The sequence below is a fragment of the Halichoerus grypus genome, chromosome 6 (genome assembly GCF_964656455.1).
Source record: "Halichoerus grypus chromosome 6, mHalGry1.hap1.1, whole genome shotgun sequence".
In the NCBI taxonomy this organism is placed as follows: domain Eukaryota; kingdom Metazoa; phylum Chordata; class Mammalia; order Carnivora; family Phocidae; genus Halichoerus; species Halichoerus grypus.
The window spans coordinates 76,485,789-76,506,572 of record NC_135717.1 but is presented as its reverse complement, the minus strand read 5'-3'; the positions used below and the strand labels follow the sequence as shown (position 1 = coordinate 76,506,572).

The 20,784-nt window shown below is 43.8% G+C and overlaps 1 protein-coding gene across 9 annotated transcripts in view; it reads left to right on the top strand.

The window, feature by feature from the left end:
• Positions 1 to 20,784, top strand: part of CACNA1C (calcium voltage-gated channel subunit alpha1 C) — a 649,893-nt gene that overhangs the window by 617,235 nt on the left and 11,874 nt on the right. For all 9 annotated transcript variants that reach the window (XM_078075431.1, XM_078075429.1, XM_078075427.1 and 6 more), the window contains 4 exons: positions 12,730 to 12,831; positions 15,706 to 15,833; positions 16,205 to 16,339; positions 17,825 to 18,177. In XM_078075431.1, coding sequence (XP_077931557.1) covers positions 12,730 to 12,831; positions 15,706 to 15,833; positions 16,205 to 16,339; positions 17,825 to 18,177 — 718 coding nt within the window. The remainder of the gene's footprint in view (positions 1 to 12,729; positions 12,832 to 15,705; positions 15,834 to 16,204; positions 16,340 to 17,824; positions 18,178 to 20,784) is intronic.

The following is a 20,784-nucleotide window of genomic DNA, read 5'->3' as shown; positions in this document are numbered from 1 at the left end:
ATCAAGCAGAGAAAGTCAATTATCATATGGTTTCACTTATTTGTGGAACATAAGGAATAACATGGAGGACATTAGAAGAAGGAAGGGAAAAATGGGCGGGGAGAATTGGAGGGAGAGATGAACCATGAGAGACTATGGACCTGAGAAACAAACAGGGTTTTAGAGGGGAGGGGGGAGGGGGGATTGGTTAGCCCGGTGATGGGTATTAAGGAGGGCACGTACTGCATGGAGCACTGGGTGTTATACAAAAAGAATGGATCGTGGATCACTACATCAAAAACTAATGATGTATTGTATGGTGACTAACATAACATAATAAAATTAAAAATAAATAAATAAATGGACTAAATGTTCCAATCAAAAGACATAGGGTATCAGATTAAGTAAAAAAAAAAAAAAGACCCATAGATATGCTGTCTACAAGAGACGCATTCTAGACCCAAAGACACCTCCAGATTGAAATTGAGAGGGTAGAGGACCATTTATCATGCTAACAGACATCCAAAGAAAGCTGGATAGCAATCCTTATATCAGACAAAGTAGATTTTTTTTATTATTATGTTATGTTAATCACCACACATTACATCATTAGTTTTTGATGTAGTGTTCCATGATTCATTGTTTGTGTATAACACCCAGTGCTCCATGCAGAACGTGCCCTCTTTAATACCCATCACCAGGCTAACCCATCCCCCCACCCCCCTCCCCTCTAGAACCCTCAGTTTGATTCTCAGAGTCCTAGTCTCTCATGGTTCGTCTCCCCCTCCGATTTCCCCCCCTTCATTCTTCCCCTCCTGCTATCTTCTTTTTTTTTTTTTTAACACATAATGTATTATTTGTTTCAGAGGTACAGGTCTGTGATTCAACAGTCTTACACAATTCACAGTGCTCACCATAGCACATACCCTCCCCAATGTCTATCACCCAGCCACCCCATCCCTCCCACCCCCCACCACTCCAGCAACCCTCACTTTGTTTCCTGAGATTAAGAATTCCTCATATCAGACAAACTAGATTTTAAACCAATACTGTAATAAGAGATGAAGAAGGACACTCTATCATAATAAAAGGATCTATACAAGAAGAAGATCTAACAATTGTAAATATTTATACCTTTAACTTGGAAGCAGCCAATTATATAAACCAATTAATAACAAAATTAAAGAAATACATTGATAATACAATAATAGTAGGGTACTTTAACACCCCACTCCAGCAATGGACAGATCATCTAAGCAGATCAACAAAGAAACAAGGGTTTTGAATGACACACTGGACCAGATGGACTTCACAGATATATACAGAGCATTCCATCCTAAAGCAACAGAATACACATTCTTCTTGAGTGCACATGGAACATTCTCCAGAAGAGATCACATACTGGGTCACAAATCAGATCTCAACTGGTACAAAAAGATTAAGACAATACCATGCATATTTTCAGACCACAATACTTTAAAACTTGAACTCAATCACAAGAAAAAAAATAGAAGGAACACAAATACATGGAGGCTAAAGAGCATCCTACTAAAGAATGAATGGGTCAACCAGGAAATTAAAGAAGAATTTTTAAAATACATGGCAGCGAATGAGAGTTCAGGACCTTTAGGATGCAGCAAAGCTGGTCTTAAGACGGAAGTATATAGCAATTCAGGCCTTTCTTGAGAAACAAGAAAAGTCTCAAATTCACAACCTAATCTTACACATAAAGGAGCTGGAAAAAGAACAGCAAATAAAGCCTACATCCAGCAGGAGAAGGAAAATAATAAAGATTAGAGCAGAAATCAATGATATAGAAATTAAAAAAAAAAAAAACAGAACAGATCAATGAAACTAGAAGCTCCTTCTTTTAAAGTTAATAAGATTGATAAACGCTTAGCCAGACTTATCAGAAAAGAAAAGAGAAAGGACCCAAATGAATAAAATCATGAATAAAAGAGGAGAGATCACAACCAACACTGAAGAAATACAAACAATTATAAGAGAATATTATGAGCAATTATATGCCAACAAATAAGGCAATCTGGGGATGCCTGGGTGGCTCAGTTGGTTAAGCGGCTGCCTTCGGCTCAGGTCATGATCCCGGGGTCCTGGGATTGAGCCCCGCATCAGGCTCCTTGCTCAACAGGGAGCCTGCTTCTCCCTCTCCCTCTGCCTGCTGCTCCCTCTGCTTGTGCTCTCTCTGTCAAATAAATAAAACCTTTAAAACAAAATTAGGCAATCTGCAAGAAATTGATGCATTCTTAGAAACATATAAATTACCAAAACTGAAACAGGAAGAAATAGAAAACCTGAACAGGCCCATAACCAGCAAAGAAATTGAATCCATAATAAAAAAATCTCCTAACAAACAAGAGCCCAGGGCCAGATGGCTTCCCAGCGGAATTCTAACAAACATTTAAAGAAGAATTAATACCTATTCTTCTGAAGCTGTTTCAAAAAAAAAAATAGAAATGGAAAGAAAACTCATTCTATGAGGCCAACATTACCTTGAGCCCAAAACCAGGCAAAGACCCCACCAAAAGGGAGAATTACAGACCAATATCCCTGAAGAACATGAATGCAAAACTTCTCACCAAGATACTAGCTAATAGGATCCAACAGTACATCAAAAGGATTATTCACCATGACCAAGAGGGATTTATTCCTGGGCTGCAAGGGTGGTTCAACATTCACAAACCAATCAATGTGATACACCACATTAATAAAAGAAAGAACAAGAACCATATGATCCTCTCAATTGATGCAGAAAAAAGCATTTGACAAAACACATCATCCTTTCTTGATAAAAAAACTCTGCAGTTTAGGGATAGAGGGAACATACCTCAATATCATAAAAGCCATCTATGAAAAACCCACAGCGAATATCATTCTCAATGGGGAAAAACTTAGAGCTTTCCTCCTAAGGTCAGGAACACAACAGGGATATCCACTCTCACCACTGCTGTTCAACATGGTACTGGAAGTCCTAGCCTCAGCAATCAGACAAAAGAAATAAAAGGCATCCAAATCGGCAAAAGAAGTCAAACTTTCACTCTTCAGAGATAACATGATACTCTATGTAGAAAACCCAAAGACTCTACCCAAAAATTGCTAGAACTGATACAGGAATTCAGCAAAGTGGGAGGATATAAAATCAATGCACAGAATTCAGTTGCATTTCTATACACTAGCAATGAAGCAGAAGAAAGAGAAGTCAAGGAATTGATCCCATTTACAATTGCACCAGACACCATAAGATACCTAGGAATAAACCTAACCAAAGAGGTAAAAGATCTGTACTCTGAAGCCTATACAGCACTTATGAAAGAAATTGAGGAATACACAAACAAATGAAAAAAAATCCCATCCTCATGGGTTGGAAGAATAAATATTATTAAAATGTCTATGCTACCCAAAGCAATCTACACATTCAATGCAATCCTTACCAAAATACCATCAGCATTTTTCATAGAGCTGGAACAAACAATCCGAAAATTTGTATGGAACCAGAAAAGACCCTGAATAGCCAAAGGAATGTTGAAAAAGAAAACCAAAGCTGGAGACATCACAATTCCAGACTTCAAGCTGTATTACAAAGCTGTAATCATCAAGATAGTATGGTACTGGCACAAAAACAGACACACAGATCCATGGAACAGAGCAGAGAAACCAGAAGTGGACCCTCAACTCTATTGACAAAGCAGGAAAGAATATCCAGTGGAAAAAAGACAATCTCTTCAACAAATGATGTTGGGAAAATTGGACAGCCACATGCAAAAGAATGAAGCTGGATCACTTTCTTACACCATACACAAAAATAAACCCAAAATGAATGAAGACCTAAATATGAGACAGGAATCCATCAAAACCTAGAGGAGAACACAGGCAGCAACCTCTTTAACCTTGGCTGCAGCAACTTCTTGCTAGACACATCTCCAAAGGCAAGAGAAAAAAAAGCAAAAATGAGCTATTGGGACTTCATCAAGATAAAAAGCTTTTGCACAGCAAAGGAAACAATCAACAAAACTAAAAGGCAGCCTACAGAATGGGAGAAGATATTTGCAAATGACATGTCAGATAAAGGGCTAGTATCCAAAATCTATAAAGAACTTATCAAATTCTACACCCAAAAAATTAAAAATCCAGTCAAGAAATGGGCAGAAGACATGAACAGGCATTTCTCCAAAGAAGACATACAAATGGCCAACAGACACATGAAAAAATGCTCAACATCACTCATCATCAGAGAAATACAAATCAAAACCACAATGAGATACCACCTCACATCAGTCAGAATGGCTAAAATGAACAACTCAGGAAACGACAGATGTTGGCGAAGATGTAGAGAAAGGGGAACCCTCTTACACTGTTGGTGGGAATGCAAACTGGTGCAGCCACTCTGGAAAACAGTATGGAGGTTCCTCAAAAAGTTAAAATACAACTACCCTATGACCAAGCAATTGCACTACTAGGTATTTATCCAAAGGATACAAACATAGTGATTCAAAGGGGCACCTGCACCCCAATGTTTATAGCAACAATTTCCACAATAGCCAAACTATGGAAAGAGCCCAGATGTCCATCAAGAGATAAATAGATAAACATGTGGTATATATACACAATGGAATATTACTCAGCCATCAAAAAGAATGAAATCTTGCCATTTGCAACTATGTGGATGGAACTAGAGGGTATTATGCTAAGCAAAATAAGTCAGCCAGAGAAAGACAAATACCATATGATTTCGCTCATATTTGGAATTTAAGGGAAAGGAAGGAACATAGGGGAAAGGAAGGAAAAATAAAATAAAACAAAAACAGAGAGGGAGACAAATCATAAGAGACTCTTAACTATAGGAAACAAACTGAGGGTTGCTGGAGGGGAGGAGGTTGGAGGGATGGATAACTGGGTGATGGGCATTACGGAAGGCACTTGAAGTAATCATCACTGGATGTTGTATGCAACTGATGAATCATTAAATTCTACCTCTGAAACTAATAATACAGTATATGTTAATAAAAAAAAGAATAGTTTTGGGGCGCCTGGGTGGCTCAGTCGTTAAGCGTCTGCCTTCGGCTCAGGTCATGATCCTGGGGTCCTGGGATTGAGCCCCACATCGGGCTCTCTGCTCAGTGGGAAGCCTGCTTCTCCTTCTCCCCCATTTGTGTTCCCTCTCTCACTGTGTCACTCTCTGTCAAATAAATAAATAAAATCTTTAAAAAAATTTAAAAAACTCACAAAACCCTATAAAAGTATTAAAAAAAAAAGAATAGTTTTAAGAACTTCTAGAACAACATCAGGTGTACAGACATTCACATTACAGGGGTTCTGGAAGGAGTGGGGAAGCTTATTTGAAGTTATTTGAACTTATTTGAAGAAATAACGGCTGAAAATTTCCCTAACCTAGGGGAAAAAATAGACATCCAGGTCCAGGAAGCACAAAAAGCCCTAAACAAGATGAACCCAAAAAGACCCACACCAAGGAATTTTATAATTAAATTGTCAAAAGTTAAAGACAAGGGGAGAATTTTTAAAGCAGCAAGAGAAAAACAACTTGTTATGTACAGAGGAACCCCCATGAGACTATCAGCGTCTTTTTCAAGATAAATTTTTCATGGCAGAAGTTAAGTGGGATAATATATTCAAAGTGCTGAAAGAAAAAACTGCCAACCAAGAATACTCCACCTGGCAAGGTTATCATTCAGAATTGAAGGAGAGATAGTTTCCTAGACAAGCAAAAGTTAAAGGAATTCATCACCACTAAACCAACCTTACCAGAAACGTTAAAGGGCATTCTTTAAGCAAAAAATAAAAACCTGTAACTGGAAATAAGAAAATATACTCACTGGTAAAGGAAAATATATAGGAAAGGTGGTAAATCGGCCACTTAAAAATATAGTATGAAGATTAAAAGACAAAAATAGTAATTTAACTGTAACTACAGTAAGTAGTTAAGGAATACACAAAATTAAAAATGTCAGGGGTGCCTGGGTGGCTCAGTTGGTTAAGTGTCTGACTTTGATTTTGTCTCAGGTTATTATTTCAGGGTCATGACATCAAAGTCCCACATTGGGCTCCACACTCAGCAAGGAATCTGCTTGAGATTCTCTCTCTCCCTCTCCCTTCTCTTGCTCGCTCTCTCTCTCTCAAATAATAAATAAATAAATCTTTTTAAAAAAAATTATGATATCAAATAGGATGTTTGAAACATAAAATGTTGGGGGAAGGGAGTAAAAATGTAGTGCTTTTAGAATGTGTTCAAACCGAAATGACTATTAGCTTAAAATACACTGCTATATATATAGGTCAATATATATGAACCTCATGGTAACCACAAACCAAAACCTATAATAGATAAACAAAAAATAAAGAGAAAGGGACTCAAACAAAACTAAAGAAAACCATCAAACACAAATGAAGACACCAAAAGAAGAAAAATGAAACAGAGAAGAATTGCAATAACAACCAGAAAACAAGTGACAATAAGTACATACCTATTAATAATTACATTAAATATAAATGGACTAAATGCTCCAATCAAAAGACGTAGAGTGGGGATGCCTGGGCGGCTCAATCGTTAAGCATCTGCCTTCAGCTCAGGTCATGATCTCAGGGTCGTGGGATCGAGTCCCACATTGGGCTCCCTGCTCAGCAGGAAGCCTGCTTCTCCCTCTCCCACTCCCCCTGCTTGTGTTCCTGCTCTCGCTAACACTCTCTCTCTGTCAAATAAATAAATAAAATCTTTAAAAAAAAAAGACATAGGGTGGCTGATTAGATTTTTTTAAAAGAACCATTTATATACTGCCTATAAGAGACTCATTTCAGATCTAAAGCCACACAGAGACTGAAAGTGAAGAGATGGGAAAATGATACCCCATGGAAATGGAAACAAAAAAGAAGCTGGTGAAGTAATACATCTTACAAAATAGAATTTAAAACAAGAACTATAACAAAAGACAAAGAAGAGCATTACATAATGATAAAGTGTTCAATCCAAGAAGAGGATATAACATTTGTCAATATTTAGGCACCCAACATAGGAACATTTAAAAATATAAAGAAAATATTAACAGGCATAAAAGGAGAAATTGACAGTAAAACAATAATAGTAGGGAAATTTAATATTCCCCTTAACCAATGGATAAATCATCCAGAGAGTCAATAAGGAAATACTGGCCTTAAATGACACATTAGGCCAGAAGGACTTAATAGATATATATGGAACATTTCATCCAAAACACCAGAATACACATTCTATTCAAGTTCTTACGGAATGTTTTCCAGGATAGTTAGGCCACAAAACAAGTCTTAATAAATTCAAGAAGATAGATATCATATCAAGCATCTTTTCCAACCACAATCTGGTGAAACTGGAAATTAATTACAAGAAGAAAACTGGAAAAAACACAAACATGTGGAGAATGAACAATATGTTACTAAACAACCAGTGGGTCAACAAAGAAATCAAGAGGAAATTTTTAAAAATACCTTGAGACAAATGAAATTGGAGACACAACTGTCCAAAATCTGTGGGATACAACAAAAGAAGTTCTAAGAAGGAAGTTCATAATGATACAGGCCTACCTCAAGAAACAAGAAAAATCCCAAATAAACCATCTGACTTTATACCCAAAGGAACTAGAAAAAGAGGAACAAAGCCCAACATTAGTAGAGGGAAGGAAATAATAAAGACCAGAGTGGAAATAAATGAAATAGAGATTGTGAAAAAAAAGAAAAGATAATAAAAGTAAGAGTTGGTTGTTTTTTTTTTAAAGATTTTATTTATTCATTTGAGACACAGAGATAGAGAGAGAGAGAGAGAGCATGAACAGTGGGAGAGGCAGAGGGAGAGGAAGAAGCAGACTCCCCACTGAGTCAGGAGCCCGATGTGGGGCTTGATCCCAGAACCCTGGGATCATGACCTGAGCCAAAGGCAGACGCTTAACCATCTGAGCCACCCAGGCACCCCTGGAGTTGGTTCTTTTTTTTTAAGATTTTATTTATTTATTTGTCAGAAAGAGAGCACAAGCAGGGGGAGCGGCAGGCAGAGGGAGAAGCAGGCTCCCCGCTGAGCAGGGAGCCTGATGCAGGACTCGATCCCAGGACCCTGGGATCGTGACCTGAGCCAAAGGCAGTTGCTTAACTGACTGAGCCACCCAGGCATCCCAAGAGCTGGTTCTTTGAAAAGATCAATAAAATCAATAGCCAAACTCAAGAGAAAAAGAGAGAGGACCCAAATAAATAAAATCAGAAATGAAGGAAAAGTTACAACTGACACCACAGAAATACAAAGGTTAAGAGATTACTACAATTATACACCAACAAATTGGAAAACTTAGAAGAAATGGATATATTCCTAGAAATACATAATCTTCCAAGACTGAATCACACAAAAACAGAAAATCTGAATAGACCAATTACAAGTAATAAAATTGAAACAGTAATTTTTAAACTCCCAAAAACAAAAGTCCAGGACCAGATGGCTTCATGGGTCAATTCTACCAAACATTTAAAGAAGAGTTAGTACCTATTCTCAAATTATTCCAAAAGATTGAAGAGGAAGGAAGTCTTCCAAACTTATTTTACAAGGCCAGCATTACCCTGATACCAAAACCAGACAAAGATACCACAAGAAAGAAAATTACAGGCCAATATATCTGATAATATAGATGTAAAAATCCTAACAAAATATTAGCAAACAAAATTCAACAATACATTAAATGATCATACACCACAATCAAGTGAGATTTATTCCAGAGATGCAAGTATGGTTGCACATCCACAAATTAATCAATGTGATACCTCACATTAACAAAACAAAGGATAAAAATCATATGATCATCTTAATAGATGCAGAAAAAGCATTTGACAAAATTCAACATTCATTTAAGATAAGAAAAACTCTCAACAAAGTAGGTATAGAAGGAATGTATCTCAACATAGTAAAGGCATATATGACAAGCCCCAGCTAACATCATACTCAATAGTGAAAAGCTTTCAGCTTTTCCTGTAAGATCAGGAATAAGACAAGTTATGTCTACTCTCACCACTTTAATTCAACATAGTATTTGAAGTCCTAGCCACAGCAAGTAGGCAAGAAAAAGAAATAAAAGGCATACAAATTGGACAGGAAAAAGTAAAATTGTAACTATTTGCAGATGACATGATACTATATAGAGAAAACCCTGAAGACTCCACCAGAATCTGTTAGAATTAATAAATGAATTCAGCAAAGTCATCAGATGCAAAATTAACATACAGAGATCAGTGTTTCTATACACCAATAACTATCAGAAAAGAAAGTAAGAAAACAATTTCAGGGGTGCCTGGGTGGCTCAGTTGGTTAAGCATCTGCCCTTGGCTCAGGTATGATCTCAGGGTCCTGGGATCGAGCCCCACATCGGGCTCCCTCCTTGGCAGGGAGTCTGCTTCTCCCTCTCCCTCTGTACTCTCTCTCCCTCTCAAATAAATAAATAAATAAATAAATAAATAAATAAATAAATAAAACAATTTCATTTACAGTTGCATCAAAAATAATGAAATACCTATGAATAAATTTAACCAAGGATGTGAAAGACCTGTACTCTGAATACTGTTTAAGACATTGATAAAAGAGGGGCACCTGGGTGGCTCAGTCGGTTGAGCATCTGCCTTCGGCTCAGGTCATGATCTCAGCGTCCTGGGATCAAGCCCCATTCGGGCTCCCTGCTCAGCAAGAAGTCTGCTTCTCCCTCTCCCTCTGCCTCTCCTCCTGCTTGTGTGCTCTCTATCTCTCAAATAAATAAATAAAATCTTTACTAAAAAAAAGACATTGATGAAAGAAATTGAAGACATGAATAAATGGAAAGATATTTTGTGCTCATAGATTGGAATAATTAATATTATTAAAATGTCCGTACTACCCAATCTACAGATTCAGTGTAATCCCTATCAAAATACCAATGGCATTTTTAACAGAATTAGAACAAAGTATCTCAAAATGTGTATGGAACCACAAAAAAAGTCCAAATGGCCAGAGCAATCTTAAAAAAGAAGAACAAAGCTGGAGGTATCATGCTCCATGATTTCAAACTATACTACAAAGCTATATTAATCAAAACAGTATGGTACTGGTATGAACACAGACACATAGATCAATGGAATAGAATAGAGAGCCCAGGAAAAAACCCACACACATATGGTCAATTAACCTATGACAAAAGAGGCAAGAATATACAATGAGGAAGTCTCTTCAATAATTGGTGTTGGGTACATTGGACAGCTACCTGCAAAAGAATAAAACCAGACCGCTATCTTATACCATATACAAAAATACACAAAAATTAAATGGACTGAAGACAAATGTAAGACCTGAAACCATAAAACTCCTAGGAGAAAACATAGGCAATAAGTTCTTTGACATCGGTCTTAGCAATATTTTTAGACCAGTCTCCTCAGGCAAGGACAAAAAGCTAAAATAAACAAGTGAAATTATATCAAACTAAAGTTTCACACAGTGAAGGAAGCCAACATAATGAAAAGGCAACCTGCTGAATGGGAGAAGTGTTGGTGGGGTTTGTTCCTCCCAGAGGCTCAAGGGAAAAACTGTTCCATGCCTCTCTGGAGGGGGCGGGCTGTGCTTGGCCTTCCTTGGCCAAAGCGGTATCACTCCAGTCTCTGCCTCCATCCTCACATGGCCTTCTTCCCTGTGTGTCTCTGTGGGTCTTCTCCAGTAGTATTGGATGTAGGGCCCACTCTAATAAAGTATAACTTCGTCTTAACTAATAACATTTGCAAAGACCCTATTTCCAACGAAGGCTACATGCTAAGGATGTATGAAGACATGAATTTGGTGGGGACACTATTCAACCCACGACAGAAGATAAGCATATTTGAGCATTATTTTAATTAGGACTCTCATTGAATATGTTGGAAACCACTAACTACCCTAACCAGGAAGAGAATTTAACCATGCAGGATTGCCTCCATAACTGGAATGCCCAGGATCGTCCTCCAGCTCCAGGTATTGTTTGGATCCAACAGGGGACTCAGGAGTCCATCACTCTCCCTCCATTGCCACCTCTGCTTACTCCTGTTGGGAGCCTCTCTGGTGTGGCCACAGGGCAGATTTCACCTCAGACAGTCTAACAGCAGAGCTCTCAACCGTACTGCTTCCCCTGTGTAACAGCAGTAAACACCCCTGTATTGGTTTCCTATGGCTGTGGAACCAATTACCACAAATTCTTCGGTTTGAACAACACCTAGTTGTTAACCCACAGTTCTATAGGTCAGGGGTACAGCCATGGAGTACCTGAGTTCTCTGCTAAGTGTCTTACAAAGCCAAAATCAGGACACTGATCAGGATATGTCCTCTTCCAGAGGCTCCCAGCTCATTCGGGTTTTTGGAGGAATTCATGTCTTGCCATTGTAAGGCTGGCTCTCAGCTAGGGACCACTGAGCCCCCAGGGGCTGCCTCTCTCCATTCAATTCACAGCATTGGTGTGTGCTTTCTCCCAGGCCACAGCCGTCCTCTCGCATTCCTCTGCTCCCAACTGGGGACAACTCTCTACTTTTATCTTTTGACCTCCTTCATGTAGTACTTTTTTATTCATTTTGTTTCTGTTTTGTATTGAAGTATAATTGACATATAACACTATATTAGTTTCAGATGTACAACATAATGATACATATTTGTATATATAAAGAAATGATCACCAGAGTAAATCTGATTAATGTCCGTCACCATATAGTTACAATTTTGTGTGTGATGAGAACTTTTAAGACTTACTCTCTTAGCAACTATCAAACATGCAGTATGGTTTTATTAGCCATAGTCACCATGCTGTACATTGCATCCCATGATTTATTTATTTCCTAACTGTAGGTTTGCACCTGAGAACTCTCTACTTTTGAAGAGTTCATGTGATTAGGTCAGGTCCACCTAGATAATCTCCCTATCCTAAGGAGATAGGAGCCACATGATCTAATAATCATGGGGGTAAAATCCATTATAGTCCAGGGACCATGGACCCACCAGGGACCAGGCAAGGTGTGTATATCAGTGGTGGTGGGACATAGCTCAGGGGGTCTTACACTACTGCCCACCACACCCTGTCTTACAGCTGCTATACCACCAGTGTCCCAGAGGCTGCACGGGATCGGCAGCAAATTAAGCCTGTTTTACCAGTGGAGAAAGTAAACCCAGAGAAGCTCCAAAACAGAACCCAGTGTGTCTTGAGTCCAGCTTCCACACTGAGGTTTTGCTACCTCTTCCCCACAGGACATGCAGCAAAGAGCTTTGACACCGAGGTCTCCCTGCGTATGGATGCTTTGTGTGGGGAAAACCTCGATCACCCATAGAGCCCCGTGAGAAGTGCTGTGCACCAGAGCAGCCCCTCCTGCTCTCTGGCAGGTGGCGGATGAGCTCAGTTGGGCCAGGCTATCTGGTCTGCTCCAAGGGCCACTCACGAGGAAGCAGCGTGTGGGGCGAAGGATCGCCACTGGCTGGCCTGAGCAGCAGGCAGGAAGGAAGGGAGAAGGAATGGCACTGGACAAGGAACAGAGGGAGGGAGAGGTAGGACCATGGAGAGCAATACAAAGAAAAAGAAGATGGAGGTGACATTTGGTCGAATGGAGAGAAAGAAAGTGAAGCTGATGGACCAGGGCTTTCTGTGGGGTGGCGGCTTCCCACTCTGCTCAGGGAGACCCACCCCATGGGCCCCCAAAGGGCTGATGATCGTTTTCAGCCTTGCATCTCCCTCCCCTCAGGAAACCTAGAACAAGCCAACGAGGAGCTGCGGGCTATAATCAAGAAGATCTGGAAGCGGACCAGCATGAAGCTGCTGGACCAAGTGGTGCCCCCAGCAGGTGGTGAGTGCTCCCACGATCTCCACACCCTTGGCTCTTGCCTGGTTCCTGAGTCCACGAGGCTCGTGGGAAGACTGCTTCCCCCCCCCCCCCCCCGCCCTTCCTGTGCAGTTCCAAGGCCCTATTGGTTGGAAGGGACAAGGGCGCCATGCCTTCACAAACTCAGATACAGAATGTCAGGTTGGAAATCTGGTCTAACCATACATTTCATAGACTAGGCAAGGCCCTTTGATGCTCAGAGGTTTGGCAGAACTTCCAAGGAAACTCTGCAAAGTATAGGTTTCCCCATAAATTACTAGGCTGGTTGCTCTGGAAATAATGGGGACCTGGAAAAAGAATCCCCTGAGATCCACTTTTGGTTGAAATTCTTTTTGTTTTATATAGGGCAGTGTTTCTCGCTTAACCAACTGAGGCACCCAGGCGCCCTAGGGCAGTGTTTCTCTACTCTCTCAAACCCAGTGCCCCTTTTCATAACGAACAGTTTATAATGCCCCTATTACTATCCTGAATGAAAATTATAACCTTCCTACAGATATAGTTTCCAAAATATTAATATAACACCTTAACTTGGGGCACCTGGGTGGCTCAGTCGGTTAAGTGACTGCCTTCAGCTCAGGTCATGACCCCGAGGTCCTGGGATTGAGCCCCGCATCAGGTTCCCAGCTCAGCAAGGAGCCTGCTTCTCCCTCTTCCTCTGCCCACCCTCCTGTTCGTGCTCTCTCTCTCTCTCTCAAGTAAATAAATAAAATCTTTAAAAACATACATATATAACACCTTAATATAAAATACATTAAAGTCAAATGTTTTTCAATATATACACGCTTGGGCACTAAAGGTTATGGCACTATGCCAGAAGCTACAGTTAACTGATAAAATACTTGCATGCATCCACTTATGATGAGTAAGTTTGTGTTTAAAGGAACTAAGACAATATTGACTATTGTTGACATTTTGTATTTGTCATTTTGAAGTAAGGGTTAACTAAGTATATTAAATAATATAATATACACACATATGTATAGGCACGTACATGCACATACATAGAACAAATGCAGACTGATATAAGCGGGTCAGATGCAGCAGGTGACTCAGATACCACAAGGAGCATTGCCATCAGGGATACAATTTTCCAAAATGTAAAGCCTTCTTGGTCAAGTGGAAACAAAGCAAAGTATGGTCATCCATCAATTTACCTAGCAGTTATATACCTGGGAAATTCTGGATATATTAAAACCAGGCAAAAAAATTATTTTCTGTTCATATGTAAAATGAAGTTAGGTTCTTAGCTCAGGTAAGGACATCAGGCAGAGTGTAAATCTATTATTTGTTGTGCAAAACATGCCTGTGTTTTAAGGGACACATCTGGAACCACCTAATGACTGTAGCACACTGTGACAACCAAAAAAATCCCACACATTCCCAAAACACTCCTTAATGTTGACACCAGCCCTGTTGAGAACCACTTCCCAAAGGGAATCAGGACTGGAACTCAGTGAAAAGTCACCTAGACAGGCCAAGCACCACATGACGTTTTGCATACCTTATTTAATCCTTATAACATTGCTGTGAAGTTTGCTCAAGAAACTGAAGTACTTAGAAGCTATGTAGCTGACCCAATGCTATAGGGTGAGTACCTGGCAAATTGAGAATTCAAACCCAGGCCTGGAGGACACCAGAACTCCAAGCTCTTTCTGCCCTGCAGCTCTTCCTCACTGGCTACCCTAGACGGGGGACTCAGGTTTTCTCTCCCACATGGGAATGAGGTGTTTGCCATGTGGAAGGTCACCACTGCTGTGGACTTGGCTATTCTTAGGAGACAACTAGGAGTAGGAGAACCATCACGGGCCCCTATGTCTAGCCTACCAACTGTCTCCTGGGCCCATTTCCTTGAGAAGAAGAAGAAAATGGAGCCAAGAGGCTACTCACAGGGCATGCAATGTTCTCCTTGGAGACTCTTTGGCTTCTCTACCACCTGGTTCATTCCCAACACAGAGGCTGACTATGTCATGTGTAACTTGGGGGTCTAGCCCAGCAGGGATCCAGCCAAGCCACATGGTAAGAAAAGCCAGTCTGTCTGGTTTGAAAGCAAAACCCAAACTTAGAGAAGAAAGGTACTCCTTCCACCAAACTCCATCTTTAACCAGAACTGTTTGCACTTAGGGGACTAGTCAATTTATGATGGGTACCTCAAGTTTTGGATTCAAATAAAAAATTAGTTAGCAATGTCAGTTAATTTTTTTTTTACTTTTTTAAAGTTTTTTTTACACTTTTTTGTTGGTTTTAAAGCAAGGTGGGAAATAATTTTGATAATAGGCTACTTCTGTTAAAAAAAAAAAAAAGAGGGGCTAAGAATATGTTTGCTTATTTGCAGAAAGCATTTGCAGAAAGACTCTCCGGAAAAATACTCAAGAAACTAATTTTAGAGGGACGCCTGGGTGGCTCAGTTGTTAAGCATCTGCCTTCAGCTCAGGTCATGATCCCAGGGTCCTGGGATCCGAGCCCCACATCAGGCTCCCTGCTCAGCGGGAAGCCTGCTTCTCCCTCTCCCACTCCCCCTGCTTGTGTTCCTGCTCTCGCTAACTCTCTCTCTCTCTCTGTCAAATAAATAAATAAAATCTTTAAAAAAAAAAAAAGAAACTAATTTTAGAAAGGTTATCTATTAAAAGGTGGTAACTCAGCAGATGGGGGGGTGGGAGAGAGACTTTTCACTGTACACTTTGTAATATATTTTTGCCTTTCTGAACCATGTGAATGGACTACCTCTAAAAAAAAAAAAAGTTTAAAAAACTTCGGAGAGCGTGGATGCTGAAAAAAAAGTGAATGAAGCCCAACTGAATTACCCCCTTTACCTCCCCTCTGTCCTCTCTTCTGTCTCAGATGACGAGGTCACGGTTGGCAAGTTTTATGCTACTTTCCTGATCCAGGAGTACTTCCGGAAATTCAAGAAGCGCAAAGAGCAGGGCCTGGTGGGCAAACCCTCCCAGAGGAACGCCCTATCCCTGCAGGTAAGAGGCAAGGAGGGGGTCCACACCCTAAGGAAGGGCCTGGTCACCTTCTTCCGACCTCTGGCCAAGGGTCAGAGGCCAGGTCCCTCCAGAACTTTCAGGGAGCTCCAAGGCTTTCCAAAGGTGTGTGTGTGAAGGGGCGACACACTGCCTCCCACACACCCTGCTTCACCAGTCCTGCCTGCTTCACGGCCGCTCCTAATGTGCCTTTATCCTTCCTGGGTGGAGAAATGGATTCTTCCAGTCTGGGGCAGACAAGGGAGGTCCCGAAGCACATCCCTGGTTAGCACACACAGATAAACCCTCAGCAGGCTCACCTGCCTAATGGGGAGGCAGCGGGTCAGGCGGCTGGGTGTCCCTCTGGGTTTCAGGCTGGCTTGCGCACGCTGCATGACATCGGGCCTGAGATCCGACGGGCCATCTCTGGAGATCTGACGGCCGAGGAGGAGCTGGACAAGGCCATGAAGGAGGCTGTGTCTGCTGCCTCCGAAGACGACATCTTCAGGGTAGGTGGATGCCACAGAAGCACTCTCTTACCTTTATAAAGCTCAGCTGGAAGCAAGAGGGTGGGCTGGCGCTCTGCCAAGGAAATCCAGGGAGAAAGCCCTGAGCCCTCTGGCAGATTCCAGGCTCTTCCCACTCAGCTACTTCCTAACCCTCAGCCTTCTCCAAGTGTGACTCCATCTCAAGCCTGGGCTCCCAGGACATGGCAGCTCCCAGAGTGTCCCTGGCTCTCGGAGAAAGAGGGGAGGAGCCATTTTCTTAAGGGACATGTTTGCTAGGAGAACCTTCTGCATTAGAAGCTACAAAACCATGGGGCCACTTTTGGCTGCATCTAACCTGCAGACAGATTTTGTTTGCCAGCATTCAGAAATCCGGCACATTCAAATAAAAACCTAGACCTCTGACCTGTCTTTTAAAAATCAGAGAATCTGGCTTGTGTTCCCACGTGGCAGCAGAGGAGCGGAGCCCAGGGGCAATTGTCCTCTTGAGAGAAAGCACGTGTTCTCCAAGTCACAAAAGTCCCCTCCAGCCTTCCTTCCCTCTCCCTTCCTGGATATGGAGGCTGAGCATCCGTTTTTCGGTGGAAACCGAACCCGACTTGCTCTCTCCATTCATGGTGGTCCCTGACGAACCCCGAAGGTATTTGGCTAAAATACCTCCGAAGCAAGGGAGAAGCCACCGAGCAGCATCGCGCCAGGGCCCTGCGAGCCCCCACGCAGGGGTCCTGGGCTGTGGAGACACTGGGAGGGAGGACAGCCTGCCTGGCCTGTGGCTGCCCTGTCATCACCATCCTCATCCTCATCACTGTGAAATGTCCATCACCGAATGGCCTCAGGGACACAGCACCATGCTCTCCCTGCCCCAGCGAGACCCCACAGACCAACTTGCAGATAGCTACTTGCCCACTCGCCCCAGGACAAGGAAAGAATGTTGGGGGCAAACACTGGGTCCTGATTTGAAATCTCTAAGAATTGCCCAGGGGAGAGAAGGCCATAATATAATTAATGGAGTCAATGTGTCATCCTTATTTTCAAAACCGTTTGGCCAACATAGTTTCTAGCTCAGTGAGCCAGTTGGATCTCCGTTTTAAAAATTCTCATTAGAATCTCCTGGTCCCTTTCCCCACCCCTCAGCCCTCCCAGTGCCTCACAGCCGCCAAGGCGAGCGAGCGACTGGCTGCAACTAAGGATTGCCATCCTACACTGGTTCTTGAGTCCTCAGGGGGTTCGGTAGAAAGTCCCAGGGCAGCAGCCTTCGTGCCTGGTTGGTCCTGTCCCTCACCGGCACCCCAGCGGTTTCAGAGGGGACCGTCTGCGTCCCTCCCCTCCAGCTGCCAGGCCACGTGGGCCAAGAGCTCCCCGTCCACCCTGTGCTGCCCGGCATGGCTGTGCTCTCTGGAAGGCAGACAGCCTTCCGTGCCTTGGCCGAGAAGGAGAGGTAGCTGAGAGGGCTTTCTCCTCCTCCCACCCCTCCTGTCTCGCCCACAGAGGGCCGGCGGCCTGTTCGGCAACCACGTCAGCTGCTACCAAAGCGACGGCCGGAGCGCCTTCCCCCAGACCTTCACCACCCAGCGCCCACTGCACATCAACAAGGCGGCTAACAGCCAAGGCGACACCGGGTCGCCGTCCCACGAGAAACTGGTGGACTCCACTTTCACCCCCAGCAGCTACTCATCCACTGGCTCCAACGCCAACATCAACAATGCCAACAACACTGCCCTGGGCCGCTTCCCCCGCCCCGCTGGTTACCCCAGCGCGGTCAGCACCGTGGAGGGCCGTGGGCCCCCCTTGTCTCCTGCCGTCCGGGTACAGGAGGCAGCCTGGAAGCTCAGCTCCAAGAGGTAAGCAGGAGGGTGGGGCATCCAGGGCCCGTGCACAGGGGCCCCACACACTCCAGCCCAGACTGGATGGGGGGTAGAGTTTGGCCCCCAGGCCTACCACTCACCCCTCGAGCTGGGATGGAGGCTGCTGCCCCAGATCCCACCAAGAGATAGGCCTCCCAATCTTGCCCTCGATTAAATGTGGCAGCCGCCGTTGGGGGAAGGCACCATGGTCCCGATGGCCTCAAGTGTCCTGTGATGCACACCGCGGGACAGAGCCTCCTGTGCTCTCTCATGCTACCCAAGCTGAGGAGCCCAGGCCCCCGCCCCCCGGGATGCTGGCATCCTGGCTACACAACAGACTCTGTTCCCCCGGCCTCTCCCAAGTCTGCACAAACCTGGCCTTTGGCCTAGTTGGGATGGGAATGGAGCTACCACCTCTTCTTTACACCCTTCTCAACCCTCTTGGGAGGGGCATTTTGGTGGCAGGAGGCCCTTCACCGTAGTGCTTGCCCATTCTGCCCCAGTGTAGGATCATTCCTGGTAGTTTGATCTCCCACCACCTGACGCATGCTTTTCTCCCCACCCTCTGCTCCCTGGTGCTCCAGGATGCATTGCTATGGTATAATGGGACGGTAGGTGCCTACTGCCGTGCTCTAGGCCTCTAGAAGCACAGCCTGGGCCTAAAGGGTCTCCTCCCTGTTTCTATCAACAGCTCTGGGTTCCCAAGGCTGGATGGGAGAGGACATGCCTCCCTGCATCTTGCCACCTCACTCTTAGTGGACAGCACCCCCACCACAGCAGGCCAAGCAGATCCCCAGCATGCCATGTTCTTGGGCAGATCTCTCCTGCTCACAAGCTTAGAAAATAATTGTGATGTGTGAGTGTCTTTCTGGACAAGTGTCCTGAAGCTGCTTTCATCTAAGGAGCCAGCATACCTGCCCCCTGGTTTTCATTTCCCTTCTTAACACCCACTTTCAAGTGGCCCCATGGACACCTATGTGGCCTGGGCATTTAATGGTGTCTGATGACAGCCAAGTCAGATTGGCCATCAGTCTACCTTACTGTCTGGAAGAATGGCTGGTGAAACCACCTGGAAGCAATGTTGGGTGAGTCCTTCTACTCAAGAGATGTATGTTGAGGCCTTCCATGCTCAGGGCAGTGTGCTCAGCCCTGAATTTTGTATGCTGACTGAAAGGTTAGCTTTGCACAGGGGAGTATCAGAGTTCAAGTGGCTGGCCCGTGCCTGTCTTGGTGGCCCCTCCCTTTTCTGCAAACCTCCTACGAACTTCAGGGACTCAGTCCTGGTGCCATTTTCTCCCTTGCTCCCCATATCAAAATCTCTTCTTTAGGAAGGCTCATTATGTCCATCATTAGCGTCTCAGTCTGAGCTAATACCTCCTTCAGAGGGTATTTTCCTATTAAACTGTGGTCTGTATTAAATGAAGGGAGAGTGGTTTTTAAGAGAGACATCGGGGGATTTTCTTCTTCTCCCCACAGATCCCTCTATCCATGAACTACAGTACACGCAAGCACCTAGCACAATGCTTAGCACATAGTAAATGCTCACTAAATACTGGCTCCCTCCCTCCCTGCACAGTGAGAAAAACGACACTCAAGGCAGTAAGCTTCAGCTTGGTGAGGAGGAACAAGTTAAGCCAAGTTGTAGCTCTGGGGTCTCAGCCTTCATGTTGCAGCTCAAGGCTAAGTGCAGTGGCCCAACACTGGCTTTGCTTTTGCTGGGGACGGGCCAGCATGTCTTGTACACAGCGGCCCCTGAGAAGTGGTGTTGCCTGCCTGCTGCCATTCTCCGTCTCCAGCTCATCCCATGATGGCTCCCCAAAACTCCTTTCACTTTCCCTCTTCCCACCTCATCAAGAGCCTTCAACATATCATCTGTCCTTACTGTGGGATGGGCAGCCACCTGGTAGGGCCTGCTCCAGAGAACCGGGTAGGTACCCGAGGAGGGTAGCTTCCTGAGTTGCCACAGCTCAGAGGCCCCGGGGTCAAATCTAGGGCACTGATCCAGCGCTTGGCCCTGAGAGGATTAACTGGGATCTTTCCCTCATGCCTTCATGGGTTTGGGAGTAAAGTGAGCCCCAGCATTCAGGATCTATAGGAAGAAAGACTGAGGGAGGTACTGAGAGGCACAGACGGGAAAAGGGAGAACACCTGGGCCAAAGGGTGAGCAGAATCATCCAGGGCACACCCTGGTGCAGGAGGGTCTCAAGCTCAGCAGGGACTCAGGCTCACTGCCCAGGAGAACAAACCCATCGACGTGAGGCTTCTAGTCTTTGCCGTCACTCTAAGGACCCAATGTCAAACCCAGAGGCATGGCAATATGTGACCCCAGGAACTTCCCGGCTCTGCCCAACCAGCAACCAAAGGCCCAGCTTTCTCTAGCAGAGGGAGAGGACAGCCCTTTCAGGACCCACCCAACCCGTATAGAGCAGCCCAAGCCCCTGTTTTAAAAGCTTGACCTTTCCACCTTATAAAAACCCCATCACATCTGTTAATTCATTTGTTACTCATGACAAGCCTCTGAGTCAAGCAGGGCATACGCTACTCCAATTTTATTGATGGGGATACCGAAGCATGGGGGATGGGCCAGTGACTCATGCCAGAGGG